Raw genomic sequence first — 14470 nt, forward strand, 5'->3', positions numbered from 1 at the left:
AGACGACGGAAGGGTTGGATGAACCTCAGTACCACCATCTTTGAGGCGGCGAGTCTGGCAGAATTTGTGAGGAGGGTTTTTGGGGATCTGGAGAGTTCTATTCCTATTAGCCTGGCTGTGAAGTGAGGAATGGAGGCCTGAGCCATTCTGACTTCCTTTTTATCTGTGATTGATTTTGCGTTCCTTTCAATAGCGGTTGTTCGGTTTTTGACATTTTTTTTACTCTTTTGTCCTTCCCTTCCAGAAACCTCTCGGTCGCTGAGGAGGAACGGTTAAGATGGCGTCGATGGTCAACGGGCCCCCGGAGGCGGAGACGCAGAGACCGGCCGCGAAGCCGCAGCCCAAACCCCCCCTCAAGCCAAAGCCCCTCATGCTGGGCCACAGGAAGCAGGATGGAGCCCAGGCCCCTGCCGTTCCGGAACCCTCCGCGAAGGGCAGCGGAGGCGAGGCGCTGGCGAGCTGTCCGCCGGTGCCCGCCAGGCGCAGCAGCTCGGACGTGACGGCCGGCGGCGAGGTCCTGTCCAATTCCGGCAACGTCCGCAAGATGCGGGAGCTGCTGCAGCAGGCTTTGGGCCTAACGGAGGGCGAGGAGGCCAAGGCGGAGAGTTCGGCTCAGGACCGTGCGCGCCAGCAGCCGGCCAGGACCGCGCCGGTACCCCGGGCCCGGCTGCCACGCACGCCGAGGGTAACGCCGCCAACGGACCCGCCAGTGAACGGAGAGGGCAGACAGGTGCCGTCGGCGGCCAAGACTGCGCCTTCTGACGTGCACCTGAATCAGGACAACTCTGAAGGTACTCCGGTTGGCCGAAATGTTCGCTCGCGGTTCCTCTTGCGAGAGGGCACGGCACGGTGGTTAGTGCTGGTACCTCACAGCGCCAGGTTCGATTCCCGGCTTGGGTCACAGTCTGTGCGGAGTCTGCACGTTCTCCCCATGTCTGCATGGGTTTCTCTCGGGGTGAACAATGAACAAAGAAAATTACAGCGCAAGAGCAGGCCCTTCGGCCCCTCCAAGCCTGCACTGACCCTGCTGCCCATCTGAACTAAAACCCCCTACCCTTCCGGGGACCATATCCCTTTATTCCCATCCTATTCATGTGTTTGTCAAGGCTCCCCTTAAAAGTCACTATCATATCCGCTTCCACTACCTCCCCTGGCAGTGAGTTCCAGGCACCCACCACCCTCTGTGTAAAAGACCTGCCTCGGACATCTCCTTTAAACCTTGCCCCTCGCATCTTAAACCTGTGCCCCCCGAGTAATTGACCCTTCCACCCTGGGGGAAAAATCTTCTGACTATCCACTCTGTCCGTGCCATCGTAATCTTGTAGACTTCTCTCAGGTCTCCCCCTCAACCTTCTGTCGTTCCAGTGAGAACAAACCAAGTTTCTCCAACATCTCCTCAAAGCTAATGCTCTCTACACCAGGCAAATGTTTTCTGTACCTTCTCCAAAGCCTCCACATCCCTGTGGTAGTGTGGCGACCAGAATTGAACACTATATTCCAAGTGCGGCCTAACTAAGGTTCTATAAAGCTGCAACGTGACCTGATTCCGGTTTCCTCCCACAGTCCAAAGATGTGCGGGTCTGGTGGATTGGCCATGGTAAATTGTCCCTTAGTGTCCAAAGATGTGGATTGGCCATGCTAAATTGCCCCGTAGTGTCAGGAAGACTAGCTAGGGTAAATGCATGTGGTTGTGGGGATGAGGCCTTTGTGGGGATTGTAGTTAGTGCAGACTCGATGGGCCGAATGACCTCCTTCTGCAGTGTATGATTCTGTGATCTGCCAGGAATGGCTCGGTGGGTGGCATTCCCACCTCCGAATCGGAAGGCTTGAGAGCGTAATCCATGCTGACACTCCCACTGGCAACACTGAGGGAGTGCCACACTGTCGCGAGGTGTTTCTTTTGCGGGGGGTGGGGGAGTGTGGATAACTTAATATCTGGCTATACTGTGCGCAGTTCTTGTCACCCTATTATAGAAAGAATGTTATTAAACCAGAAAGCGTGCAGGAAAGATCTAGTAGGACGCTACTGGGACTTGATGGATTGAGTTATAAGGAGAGGCTGGATGGACTGGGACATTTTTCTTTGGAGCTGAGGGGGTGATCTTATAGAGGTCTATAAAATAATGAGGGGCACAGATCAGCTAGATAGTCAATATCTTGTCCCAAAGGTAGGGGAGTCTAAAACTAGAGGGCAAAGGTTCCAGGTGAGAGGGGAGAGATACAAAAGGGTCCAGAGGAGCAATTTTTTCAGAGTGGTGAATGTCTGGAATGAGCTGCCAGAGATAGAGTAGAGGTGGGTATAATTTTGTCTTTTAAAAAGCATTTAGACAGTTACATGGGTGAGATGGGTGTAGAGGGATATGGGCCAAATGTGGGCAATTGGGACTAGCTTATTGGTGGTGGAAAAAAAGGGGTGGCATGAACAAGTTGGGCCAAAGGGCCTGCTTCCATGCTGTGGACCTCTACGATTCGAGCATAAACAAGGCCTGAAAAACCCAGGGAGAGCCTCCCCTTCTCACCCTCAGATGACACCAAGAAGGGTGGACTGGTTTCACAAAGGCAGAGAAAGTGGGAGGTATTTATACTGCAGGGGGAGGGAATGAAAGTCATAGCCACAAAAAGAGGGAGAAAGGCTGCTAATGGCAGTTCCCAGGGAGAATAACGGGTCAAATAGCAGAGAAACTGAAATCAGAGGTACGCATGATGGGGTGGGGGGGTCATGTGGTGGGGGGGGGGGGGGGTGGGAGGAGCGGGAAGATAGGTGGGAAAGAGGTGCAATTGAGGAAAAGGGGGGAGAGAAGGTAAGGGAAGGGCGTTAAGGGAGAGGGAAAGAAAAATGAAGGAACACAATAAAGAAATAAAAGGTAGAGAACAGTAAAAAATTAAATGAAGCGAAAACAAAGGGGGTCAAAGAGGGGTAGAACAAATCTGCCCCGTTTCTGTGTGGGTTTCCTCCGGGTGCTCCGGTTTCCTCCCACACTCCAAAGATGTGAAGGTTAGGTGGATTGGCCATGCTAAATTGCCCCTTAGTGTCCAAAGATGTGTCGGTTAGATGGATTGGCCATGCTAAATTGCCCCTTAGTGTCCAAAGATACACATCTTTGGATGTGCGGGTTAGGTGGATTGGCCATGCTAAATTGCCCCTTAGTGTCAGAGAGATTAGCTAGGGTAACTATGTGGGGTTCTGGAGATGGGGCCTGGGCGGGATTGTGGTCAATGCAGACTCGATGGACCGAAAGGCCTCCTTCTGCACTGCAGACGATACAAAAATACAGAATCCGTAGAATCCTACAAACTTAGCAACTTGGAGGGGTTGGGGGGGTGCGGGTGGTGGTAAGGCATTGCCGAGGTGGGCGTGAGGGTGACTAATGACCTTTCTTTCCCTTTCATTGCAGGTCTTGAGTCGGAGGCCATGCGAGGATGGGGCGAGGCAGCTGGAGGTCCTGAGGCCAACTGGCGCTGCGCGTCCACCTGCCCGTGCATGTGCCACCTGGAAAGGCCCGGGATGGTCCTGGTCTGGCAACCCGCCCCCCTCAGCGGGGGAGGGGAGGCGGACAGTCCGGAGGATTCCCAGTCGGACTCATCGGAGGAGGAGGGCGAGAGGACGTTCCGTTACGTCCTGCACGTGAACGGAGAGGAGGAAAGAGGAGGAGGATGTCAAGGCCGCTCGTGGCCCAGGCTGGGAAGACCCCGCTGGGTTGCCCAGCTCCGCTCCCGTCCCGGCAGAGGAGGCAGTTCCGGGAGACGGGGCCCATCCCGAGGGCTCTGAGCCGGGGGCCCCCGGACGTTGGCACTGGAAGAGGGGCCCTCCCCGCCCGGGCGGGGAGTTGTCAATCAGCTGCCCAAGCCCCCCCGCAGGAGCAGGCCGGTGGGTCAGAGGTCGCTGGAGGGCGCGGGGCCCGCCCCCCCGGTGCCCCGCAGGCGTCTGGGCCAGCACCAAGGGCCCAAGGCCAGGCGGCTCCCTGACATCAGGCAGCGCTACACCCCTGCTCACCTGGAACGGATCTCCCAGTGCGTGGACGGGCTCAATCTCCACATCCAGCAGCGGCAGCCCCCCCGGCAGGAGCGGGGAGCACCCTGCACCCTACCCACCTCCGTGCCTGCCGTCCTCAAGCCCCCCAGCCCCAAGGTGGTCCGCTCGGCACCCCCCAGCCCCAAGGTGGTCCGCTCGGCACCCCCCAGCCCCACGGAGAAACAGCTGCAGCTCTACGATGTGGTGGACCCAGACCCAGGTAACAGACGCTTTCAAACCACTGGTGAAGTCCCCCCCCCACCGCCTTCCTCGCCCTGCTGCCCCCCCCTCCTTCCCTTGCCCTGTGCCACCCCTCTTTCTGCACTGTCAGGATTTTTGGGGTAAAGGGATCGAGGGATATGGGGGGAAATGGGGGTGAAATTATGATATTGGATTTGGTGACTGGCCATGATCAGAATGAATGGCGGTGTGGGGTGGAAGGGCCTCCTCATTGTTCCTCTGTGACTGGATAGTCTTCTGTGAACAAGTCCAGATGAGGAATGTTCACAGGTAGTCATAGCATCTATGAATTATTGAATTGATTTATTATTGTCACATGTATTGGGATACAGTGAAAAGCATTGTTTCTTGTGCTCTATACAAACAAAGCATACTGTTCATAGAGTACATCGGGGAGAAGGTTAAAGAGAGGGTGCAGGATGTAGTCATAGAAATCATAGAAACCCCACAGCACAGAAAAAGGCCATTCGGCCCATCGGGCCTGCACTGATCCACAAGGACCAACTGCCATATCCCTACACGTTTACCCACTAATCCCTCTAACCTATGCCTCTGAGGACACTAAGGGGCAATTTTAGCATGGCCAATCAACCTAACCTGCACACCTTTGTTACAGTCATAGCTAGGGTGTAGAGAAAGATCAACTTAATGCGAGGTAGGTCCATTCAAAAGTCTGACAGCAGCAGGGAAGAAGCTGTTCTTGAGTCGGTTGTGTGTTAGGAGCAGGAGTAGGCCATTCTGCCCCTCTAGTCTGCTCTCCCATTCAATAAGATCATGGCCAATCTGCTCGTAACCTCAACCCCACATTCCTGTCGACCCCTGATAACCTTTCACCTCCGATAACATCCGCCCCACCGCCCCCCCAGTTAATCCAGAATCTATCTCACTCTGCCTGAAGATTATTCCCAGCCTCTGCTCCCACTGTCTTTCAAGGAAGAAAGTCCCAGAAACTCACCGCCTTCTGAGTGAAAACATTTCTCCATCTCTGTCTCAAGTGGGCCTCAGCTTATTTATAAACTGTGACCCCCTAGTTCTGGATTCTCCCACAAGAGGACCATCCTCTCCCCATCCCACCCTGTCAATACCCCTCAGCATCTAAAGGATTCAACCAAGTCGCCTCTTACTCTTCTGAACCGCAGCGTGAACAAGTCTAACCTCTCCAACCTTTTCTCATAAAACAACTCGCTCAATCCTGGTCTTCGTCTGGTAGTCAACAGTCCCAGAACATTTGAGACACAGAGGCACAAACACACCCACATTTGCACGTGCACACATGCACACACACATTTGCACACGTGTACACACCATTCATTTGCGCACACATATTTGCACGCGCATGTGCACACATGCACACATCATCCATTTGTACACGCACACGTTTGCATGCGCATGTGCGCGCACACATTTGCACATGCGCGCACCTATTTGCACGCGCATGTGCGCGCACACACATTTGCACTTGCACACATCATTCATTTGTACACGCACACATTTGCGTGCGCATGTGCAAATGTGCATGCGCGTACATATATTTACAGCATTAAGATGCTGGAACAGAGCCCCCAAGATACTTTAAGATACCAGTCTGGACCTCAATCATTTTTATATTTTGGTATAAGTGTGAGGACAGGATACTTCAGGAAAAATTCCACTGACAATTAGGGAACAAACTTTATTTAATAACACAGTTTAACTATAACTCTTAACAAATGAAGCAGCTGAATTATTAACAGATGAACAATATTTAAAATTGGAAAAAAAACCCATTTAGTTTCTAACTAACCAAGAAGGGAGATGAAGGCTGTGCAGTTGATGCTGTCTACATGGACTTTAGCAAGGCCTCTGACAAGGTACCGTATGGTAAGTTGTTGCATAAAGTTAAATCTCAAAGGATCCAGTGTGAGGTAGCTCACTGGATACAAAATTGACTTCTTGACAGAAGCCAGAGGGTGGTTGTAGAGAGTTGTTTTTCAAACTGGAGGCCTGTGACCAGCGGTGTGCCTCAGGGATCAGTGCTGGGTCCACTGTTATTTGTCATTTATATTAATGATTTGGATGAGAATATAGGAGGCATGGTTAGTAAGTTTGCAGATGACACTAAGATTGGTGGCATAGTAGACAGTGAAGAAAGTTATCTCCAATTGCAGCGGGATCTTGATCAATTGGGCCAGTGGGCTCACAAATGGCAGATGGAGTTTAATTTAGACAAATGCGAGGTGATGCATTTTGGTCGATCGAACCAGGGCAGGACTTACTCAGTTAATGGTAGGGCGTTGGGGAAAGTTACAGTTCAAAGAGATCTGGTGGTACATGTTCATAGCTCCTTGAACATGGAGTCACAGGTGGACAGAGTGGTGAAGAAGGCATTCGGCACGCTTGGTTTCATCGGTCAGAACATGGAATACAGGCGTTGGGACGTCTTGTTGAAGTTGTACAAGACATTGGTAAGGCCACACTTGGAATACTGTGTACAATTCTGGTCATCCTATTATAGAAAGGATATTGTTAAACTAGAAAGAGTGCAAAAAAGATTTATTAGGATGCTCCCGGGACTTGATGGATTGAGTTGTAAAGAGAGGCTGAATAAACTGGGACTTTCTGCCTGGAGTACAGGGTGCTGAGGGGTGATTTTATATAAGTCTAGATAGTCAATATCTTTTGTCAAAGGTAGGGGAGCCTAAAACTAGAGGGCATAGGTTTAAGGTGAGGGGAGAGATACAAAAGGGTCCAGATGGGCAATCTTTTCACACAGAGGGTGGTGAGTATTTGGAAACAAAGTGCCAGAAGTAGTACAATTTTGTCTTTTAAAAATCATTTAGATAGTTACATGGGTACGCTGGGTATAGAGGAATATGGGCCAAATGCGGGCAATTGGGATTAGTTTAGACGTTTCAAAAAAAAGGGCGGCATAGGCAAGTTGGGCCAAAGGCCCTGTTTCCATGTTGTAAACCTCTAACTTATCACTGTTCAGTTCCAAATAAGCAACATTGCTCTTAGATGCAAAAGCCACTATATAGTTAACACACCCACATGTACGTGTATACTCGTATATGAACACATACGTGCACACAGACGTGCACAGACACATATGCACAAGTGTACATGCATGCTTGAGCTCCCTTGTGAGCACACACGTGTTCATGTACATGCGCATGCACATGCGGACACGCACAAACACATGCATGAACACATGTCTGAACACGCATATGTGCACATGAACAAGTGCACACATACATACCTACATGCACAAACACTCAAGAACACATACACAAGTCACCAAATATTGACATAGGTCTATGTGGTTGATTTTGACAGATGTAGACGAAGATTCAATGGGCAATGATTACGAGGTTCATCTGGAGACTGTGAAAAGCAGGTCAGATCCCTATCGCCATTCATCTTTGTTAGAATGTGACAACTTTATATCGGATATAATATGACCAATGGTAACAAGCTGTAAGGGTCAGCTGACCCAGTAAACCACAGAGCCAATGACAGAATGATGTGATGGTCAGCTGACTCACGATAAATAAGAACCTGTTGGGAATTGTGGGGGGAGCTTGGATTGGCCCAGGGCGAGGCCCCAAGTTTGGAGCAATGAAGTTTTCTTTGATTTATAATTTGGAGTAAGTTTTTGTTATATTTTCATTATCGCGATTTGAAGCGTTCCTTCTGAAGGAACACTCCTCACTAAATCCCCAGCGCCACTTGTCATGCACCACCTTTCTCAGAAAGGCAAGATCTCTGTCTCCCAATTCTTCGGCTAGCCACACTTGCAATGTTAAGAGCTTGGCAGAACATTGAGCTTCACAGATGGGAGAGTCAGTCAGAGGGCGCACGCTCGCCCTCAGAACCATAGACCTCTGGCTTCAGGCCCTACCCCGGAGGCCTTGAGCATAAAGGCTGGTACTGAGGTAATGCGGAATTGACTTTCGGGTAGCCTGAGGCAACCACGTGTCCAGAAAAGATCTCAAAATAAGATTTACAGCCAGTTAAACTCTTTCTTGAAAGGGTGGTGACCACCTTAATGGCAGGGACACCACAGTTCATTTGTGCACAGCAAGAGGCAATGGCCTAGTAGTTATTACCACTAGACTATTAGTCTGGAAACTTGGCTAACATTAATTCCCCAAGTTCCCTAACATCCATGCTTTTCTCAACAATAAATACTGATGAGAAATATTCATTGCTGCCTATTTTCCCCCAACTCTCCAACAATGCATACCACTTAGAGGGGAGCGATGGCCTCGTGATATGATGGCTAGTCTATTAATCCAGAAACTCAGCTAATGTTCTGGGGGACCCGGGTTCGAATCCCGCCACGGCAGATGGTGGAATTTGAATTCAATAACAAAATCTGGAATTAAGAATCTGCTGGTGACCCATTATTGGAAAAACCCATCTGGTTCCTTCAGGGAAGGAAATCTGCCGTCCTTACCCCAGTCTGGCCTACATGTAACTCCAGAGCCACAGCCAATGTGGTTGACTCTCAACTGCCCTCCAAGGGCAACTAGGGATGGACAATAAATGCTGGAACCAGCCCAGCGACGCCCGTGTCCCATGAATAAGTAAAGAGAAAGATCCCACAAACAGCAATGCAATTGTGAGCAAATCATCTGCTTTTTCTTTTGGGAAGTCGATTGAGGGGTGAATATAAACTTTATTAATTAGTATCACAAGTAGGCTTACATTAACACTGCAATGAAGTCACCTTGCGATTCCACACTCCGGTGCCTGTTTGGGTAACACCGAAGGAGAATTTAGCACGGCCAATCCGCACTAACCAGCGCATCTTTCGGACTATGGGATGAAACTGGAACACCTGAAGGAAACCCACGCAGACACAGGGAGAACGTGCAGACTCCGCACAGACAGTGACCCAAGCCGGGAATCGAACCCGGGTCCCTGGCGCTGTGGGGCAGCGGTGCTGACCGCTGTGCCACCTTGGCGCCCCGGAAACTGGATGCGAACCATGATCTTATTGATTGGCAGCACAGGTTTGGAAGGGGCCGAATGGCCTTTTCTTGCTCCTATCTCGTATGATTGCCCAGCCAAATGTGCCTGCACTCCTAAGATGTACAAGTTAGGTGGATTGGCCATGCTAAATTGCCCCTTAATGTCAGAGTGACTAGCAGGGTAAATACATGGGATTAAGTGGATGAGGCCTGGGTGTAATTGTGGTCAGTGCAGACTTGATGGGCAGAACGGCCTCCTCCTGCACTGTCAGGGTTCAGTGACTCTTCTATCATTCTCTTGGCACAGCTGGTTAATTGAGATCTCACATGCTCCTTTCCTTTCTAATACAAGCAGGGGTATGTTGAACTTGACCTGAGGATAGACCTTAGAATTATCTGGATCGCTAAGATGCTAATTTTATCTGTTTTGCCTCCTCCAGCTCTCCAGAGACTGCTGATCAGGAGATGACTGATTGGGAATCCCATTTCGAAAGTGGTAAGTAATTGGTGAAAATTGTACTGAGATATCTTTTGATGTGATTTGATTTATTATTGTCACATGTATTGGGATACAGTGAAAAGTATTGTTTCTTGTGGGCTATACAGACAAAGCATACCATTCATAGAGAAGGAAAGGAGAGAGTGCAGAATGTAGTGTTACAGTCATAGCTAGGGTTTCGAGAAAGATCAACTTAATACAAGGTCGGTCCATTCAAAAGTCTGACAGCAGCAGGGAAGAAGCTGGTCTTGAGTCAGTTGGTGCGTGACCTCAGACTTTTGTATCTTTTTCCCGAAGGTAGAAGATGGAAGAGAGAATGTCCGGGGTGTATGGAGTCCTCAATTATGCCGGCTGCTTTTCCTGAGGCAGCGGGAAGTGTAGACAGAGTCAATGGATAAGAGGCTGGTTTCACGACCTTTTGTAGTTCCTTGCGGTCTTGGGCAGAGCAGGAGCCCATACCAAGCTGTGATACAACCAGAAAGAATGCTTTCTATGGGGCATCTGTAAAAGTTGGTGAGAGTCGTAGCGGACATGCCAAATTTCCTAAGTCTTCTGAGAAAGTAGAGGTGTTGAGTAGAGGTGTTAATAAAGATTGGAATTTTGAGACAGGGAGGATTCTGAACTGGTTTATACAGCGTCACTGGGCCTCTGTCTCTGTCTGCAATACTTTCAGGCTCCTCTCCCCCACACACAATTGCTCTCTCATGCTCTACGCCTCCCCCTCACTCCCTTCCCCCTCACTTGCTCTCTCCTTCACGCTCTGTCTCTCTCTCTCCCCCGTTCCTCTCTTGCCCCCTCATGACCCACCTCAATCTCTCCTCCCTCACACTCTCTGCCTCTCCCTCACACTCTCTGCCTCTCCCTCACACTCTCTGCCTCTCCCTCCCCCATCCTCAAGCTCTCCTCTTCTCCCTCTCCCTCCCCCATCCTCACACTCTCCACCTCTCCCTCCCCCATCCTCACACTCTCCACCTCTCCCTCCCCCATCCTCTCACTCTCCACCTCTCCCTCCCCCCTTCCTCACGCTCTCCACCTCTCCCTCCCCCCTTCCTCACGCTCTCCACCTCTCCCTCCCCCCTTCCTCACGCTCTCCACCTCTCCCTCCCCCCTTCCTCACGCTCTCCACCTCTCCCTCCCCCCTTCCTCACGCTCTCCACCTCTCCCTCCCCCCTTCCTCACGCTCTCCACCTCTCCCTCCCCCCTTCCTCACGCTCTCCACCTCTCCCTCCCCCCTTCCTCACGCTCTCCACCTCTCCCTCCCCCATCCTCACGCTCTCCACCTCTCCCTCCCCCCTTCCTCACGCTCTCCACCTCTCCCTCCCCCATCCTCACGCTCTCCACCTCTCCCTCCCCCATCCTCACACTCTCCACCTCTCCCTCCCCCCTTCCTCAGGTTTTCAGACTATGGGGAGAGGGCGGGAAGGTGGAACTGAGACACGACAGATCAGCCATGATCTTATTGAATGGCGGGGCAGGCTCGAAGGGCTAGATGGCCTACTCCTGCTCCTATTTCTTATGTTCTTATGTGTCGGTGGGCTTTCTTATCCAGAGTGTTGGCTTGGGGGAGACCAGGACAGGTTCCATAGAGTCATTGAACAGAATCATCACAGAATTCCTACAGTGCAGCAGGAGGCGCATCAATTCTACACCGACAATAATCCCACCCAGACCCTATCTCTGGAACCCCACGTACTTACCCTGCTAATCCCTTTAACCTATGCACCCTGGGACACTAAGGGGCAATTTAGCATGGCCGATCCACCTAGCCCGCACATCTTTGGACTGTGGGAGGAAACCCACGCAGATACGGGTAGAACATGCAGATTCCGCACAGGCAATGACCCAAGTCAGGAATTGAACCCAGGTCCTTGGAGCTGTGAGGCAGCAGTGCTAACCCACTGTGCCGCCACGCCATCATTGTTGGTGATCTGAACACCTAAAAACCTGAAGCTCTTGAACATTTCTATTTCATCCCCATGGACGTAGGGGCATGTTCTCCTCTGCATTGCCTGGAGTCGATGAGAATCTCCTTCGTTTTGTTGACATTGAGGGAGAGATTATTGTCACCGCACCAGTTCACCAGATTCTCTATCTCATTCCTGTACTCTGTCTCGTCATTGTTTGAGATCCGACCCACTACGGTGGTGTCGTCAGCAAACTTGAAAATAGAGGCACTGTGAGTCACAGAAAAGTAATAGAACGAGAGGTCAGTACGAGGTGGAAACGATATTGGAGAATAAGTGACAGATGGGCCTACCGAGGAGGGGTTCTGCTGGGACTAAACAATTGGGGGTCAAGGTGGACGTTGTCCTAATACAACCACCTTTCACTGTGTACTCGCCTTTATTCTCCCATTAACACATTCTTGGGTGGCACAGTGGTTAGCACTGCTGTCTCGTAGCGCCAGGGACCCCAGGTTCGATTCCTGACTGGGGTCACTGTCTGTGCGGAGTTTGCACGTTCTCCCCGTGTCTGCGTGGGTTTCCTCCGGGTGCTCCAGTTTCCTCCCACGCTCCAAAGGTGTGCTAAATTGCCCCTTAACATCCAAAGATGTGTAGGTCAGGGGGATTGGCTATGTTAAATTGCTCCTTACTGTCCAAAGATATGTAGGAAAAGGTTTGAAGTTTATTTATTCGTCACAAGTAGGCTTGCATTCACACTGCAATGAATTTACTGTGAACATTCCCCTTGGATGGCAGAGAGAAAGAGAGAGGGGAGGGAGAGGTGGAGAGCGTGAGGGACGGGAAGGGAGAGGTGGAGAGCGTGAGGGACGGGGAGGGAGAGGTGGAGAGTGTGAAGGAGGAGGAGGGAGAGGTGGAGAGCATGAGAAAGGGGGAGGGAGAGGCGGAGAGCGGGAGGGAGAGGTGGAGAGCATGAGGGAGGGGAAGGGAGAGGTGGAGAGCGTGAGGGAGGGAGTGGGAGAGGAGGAAAGCCTGAGGGAGGGGGGGAGAGGTGGAGAGCGTGAGGAAGGGGGAGGGAGAGAGGGGGAGGGAGAGTTGGAGAGCGTGGGGAGAGATGGAGAGGGGGAGGGAGAGATGGAGAGCATGAGGAGAGGGGGAGGGAGAGATGGAGAGCATGAGGAGAGGGGGAGGGAGAGGTGGAGAGCATGAGGGGGAGGGAGAGGTGGAGAGCATGAGGAGAGGGGGATGGAGAGGTGGGGAGCGTGAGGGAGGGGGAGGGAGAGGAGGAGAGCGTGAGGGAGGGAGGGAGAGGTGGAGAGTGTGAGGTGGGGGAGGGAGAGGTGGAGAGGGTGAGGAAGGGGAGGGAGAGGGAGAGGAGGAGAGCCTGAGGATGAGGGAGGGAGAGGCCAGGCCGAGAGTGTGAGGGAGGAGAGATTGAGGCGGGTAGTGAGGGGGCAAGAGAGAAGCGGGGCAGAGAGAGACAGAGAGCGTGAAGGAGAGAGCAAGTGAGGGGGAAGGGAGTGAGGGGGAGGCGTAGAGCATGAGAGAGTGATTGTGTGTGGGGGAGAGGAGCCTGAAAGTATTGCAGACAGAGACAGAGGCCCAGTGACGCTGTATAAACCAGTTCAGAATCCTCCCTGTCTCAAAATTCCAATCTTTATTAACAATTTAATAAGATGTGGAAAACAGCTTTAATCATAATGCCACGGTTTAGTTGTCACAGAGCTGATGATAAGTAGAGTGTTGATGTATGGATGTGATCGGTGAATGTTTGGCCTGGGGCAGCGTGAGGGGCTGAAGACAGAGGTGGGTTGTGGGGGGGGGTGGATTTCTGCTCTGTTAACATTGAGAGTTCTTCTGGAAGCCACTTCCAAAGCGAGAGAGATCTGACAAAACAGTGGGGTGTGCTGTTCCCTGCTGGCCAGTCAGCATCATGGCATGGAAGGGGACCATTCAGCCCTTCAGCTGCTCCTGACTCATCAGAGTATAAGACATAGGAGCAGAATTAGGCCACTCGGCCCATCGAGTTTGCTCCGCCACTCAATTGTGGCCGATATTTTTCTCATCCTCATTCCCCATAACCCCCTGATCCCCTTATTGATCAAGAACCTATCTGTCTCTGTCTTAAAGACACACTCAATGACCCGGCCTCCACAGTCTTCTGTGGCAAAGAGTTCCACAGATTCCCCACCCTCTGGCTGAAGAAATTCCTCCTCGCCTCTGTTTTAAAGGATCGTCCCTTTACCCTGAGGTTGTGCCTTCTGGTGCTAGTTTTTCCTACTAGTGGAAACATCCTCTCCACGTCCACTCTATCCAGGGCCTCGCAGCTACCTGTAAGTTTCAATAAGACCCCCCCACCCCTCATCCTTCTAAACTCCATCGAGTACAGACCCAGAGTCCTCAACCGTTCCTCATACGACAAGCTCTTCATTCCAGGGATCATTCTTGTGAACCTCCTCTGGACCCTTTCCAAGGCCGGCACATCCTTCCTTAGATACGGGGCCCAAAACTGCTCACAATATTCCAAATGGGGGTCTGACCAGAGCCTGACACAGCCTCAGAAGTACATCCCTACCCTTTCCTCCCTGGCCCCTGCAGCCGAGTGGGGTTGTGGGATCCAGGTTGTTAACACCCGCTGCATTTAAAACAAATCTTCCCCCCCACCTACCCAAAACCACCCCTTTCAATCTTTGGACTGTTGGCTAATGGGGTCAAATCTCCCCTCAGTCTCCGTTGCTCTGAGGTGTCCACCCTAACCTCAAGGCCCTCGCCCCCCCACCCCCCCCCGAAACCGTTCTGGGAAATCTCTCTCCTCGTCCTCTCCGTCACTCGTGCCACTTTCTGGAAGCAGACTCGACGGGCC

General features: G+C 51.6%; 2 protein-coding genes across 2 annotated transcripts in view; one reads left to right on the forward strand and one right to left on the reverse strand.

Annotated features, from left to right (window-relative positions):
* The first annotated feature begins 248 nt into the window (after nucleotides 1–248).
* Nucleotides 249–9711, forward strand: LOC145337071 (uncharacterized). The gene is given in 4 exon segments (XM_080181818.1): nucleotides 249–791; nucleotides 3396–4232; nucleotides 7568–7628; nucleotides 9648–9711. Coding segments are annotated over 4 exon segments (1476 nt in total). The 5' UTR covers nucleotides 249–277.
* A 3849-nt stretch (nucleotides 9712–13560) lies between these two features.
* Nucleotides 13561–14470, reverse strand: part of LOC145337072 (solute carrier family 12 member 9-like) — a 36321-nt gene continuing 35411 nt past the window's right edge. Inside the window, exon 9 of the mRNA XM_080181819.1 lies at nucleotides 13561–13578. Coding sequence (XP_080037945.1) covers nucleotides 13561–13578 — 18 coding nt within the window. The remainder of the gene's footprint in view (nucleotides 13579–14470) is intronic.

Source organism: Carcharhinus amblyrhynchos, unplaced genomic scaffold (assembly GCF_965287045.1).
Source record: "Carcharhinus amblyrhynchos unplaced genomic scaffold, sCarAmb.v2.hapA scaffold_43, whole genome shotgun sequence".
In the NCBI taxonomy this organism is placed as follows: Eukaryota; Metazoa; Chordata; class Chondrichthyes; order Carcharhiniformes; family Carcharhinidae; genus Carcharhinus; species Carcharhinus amblyrhynchos.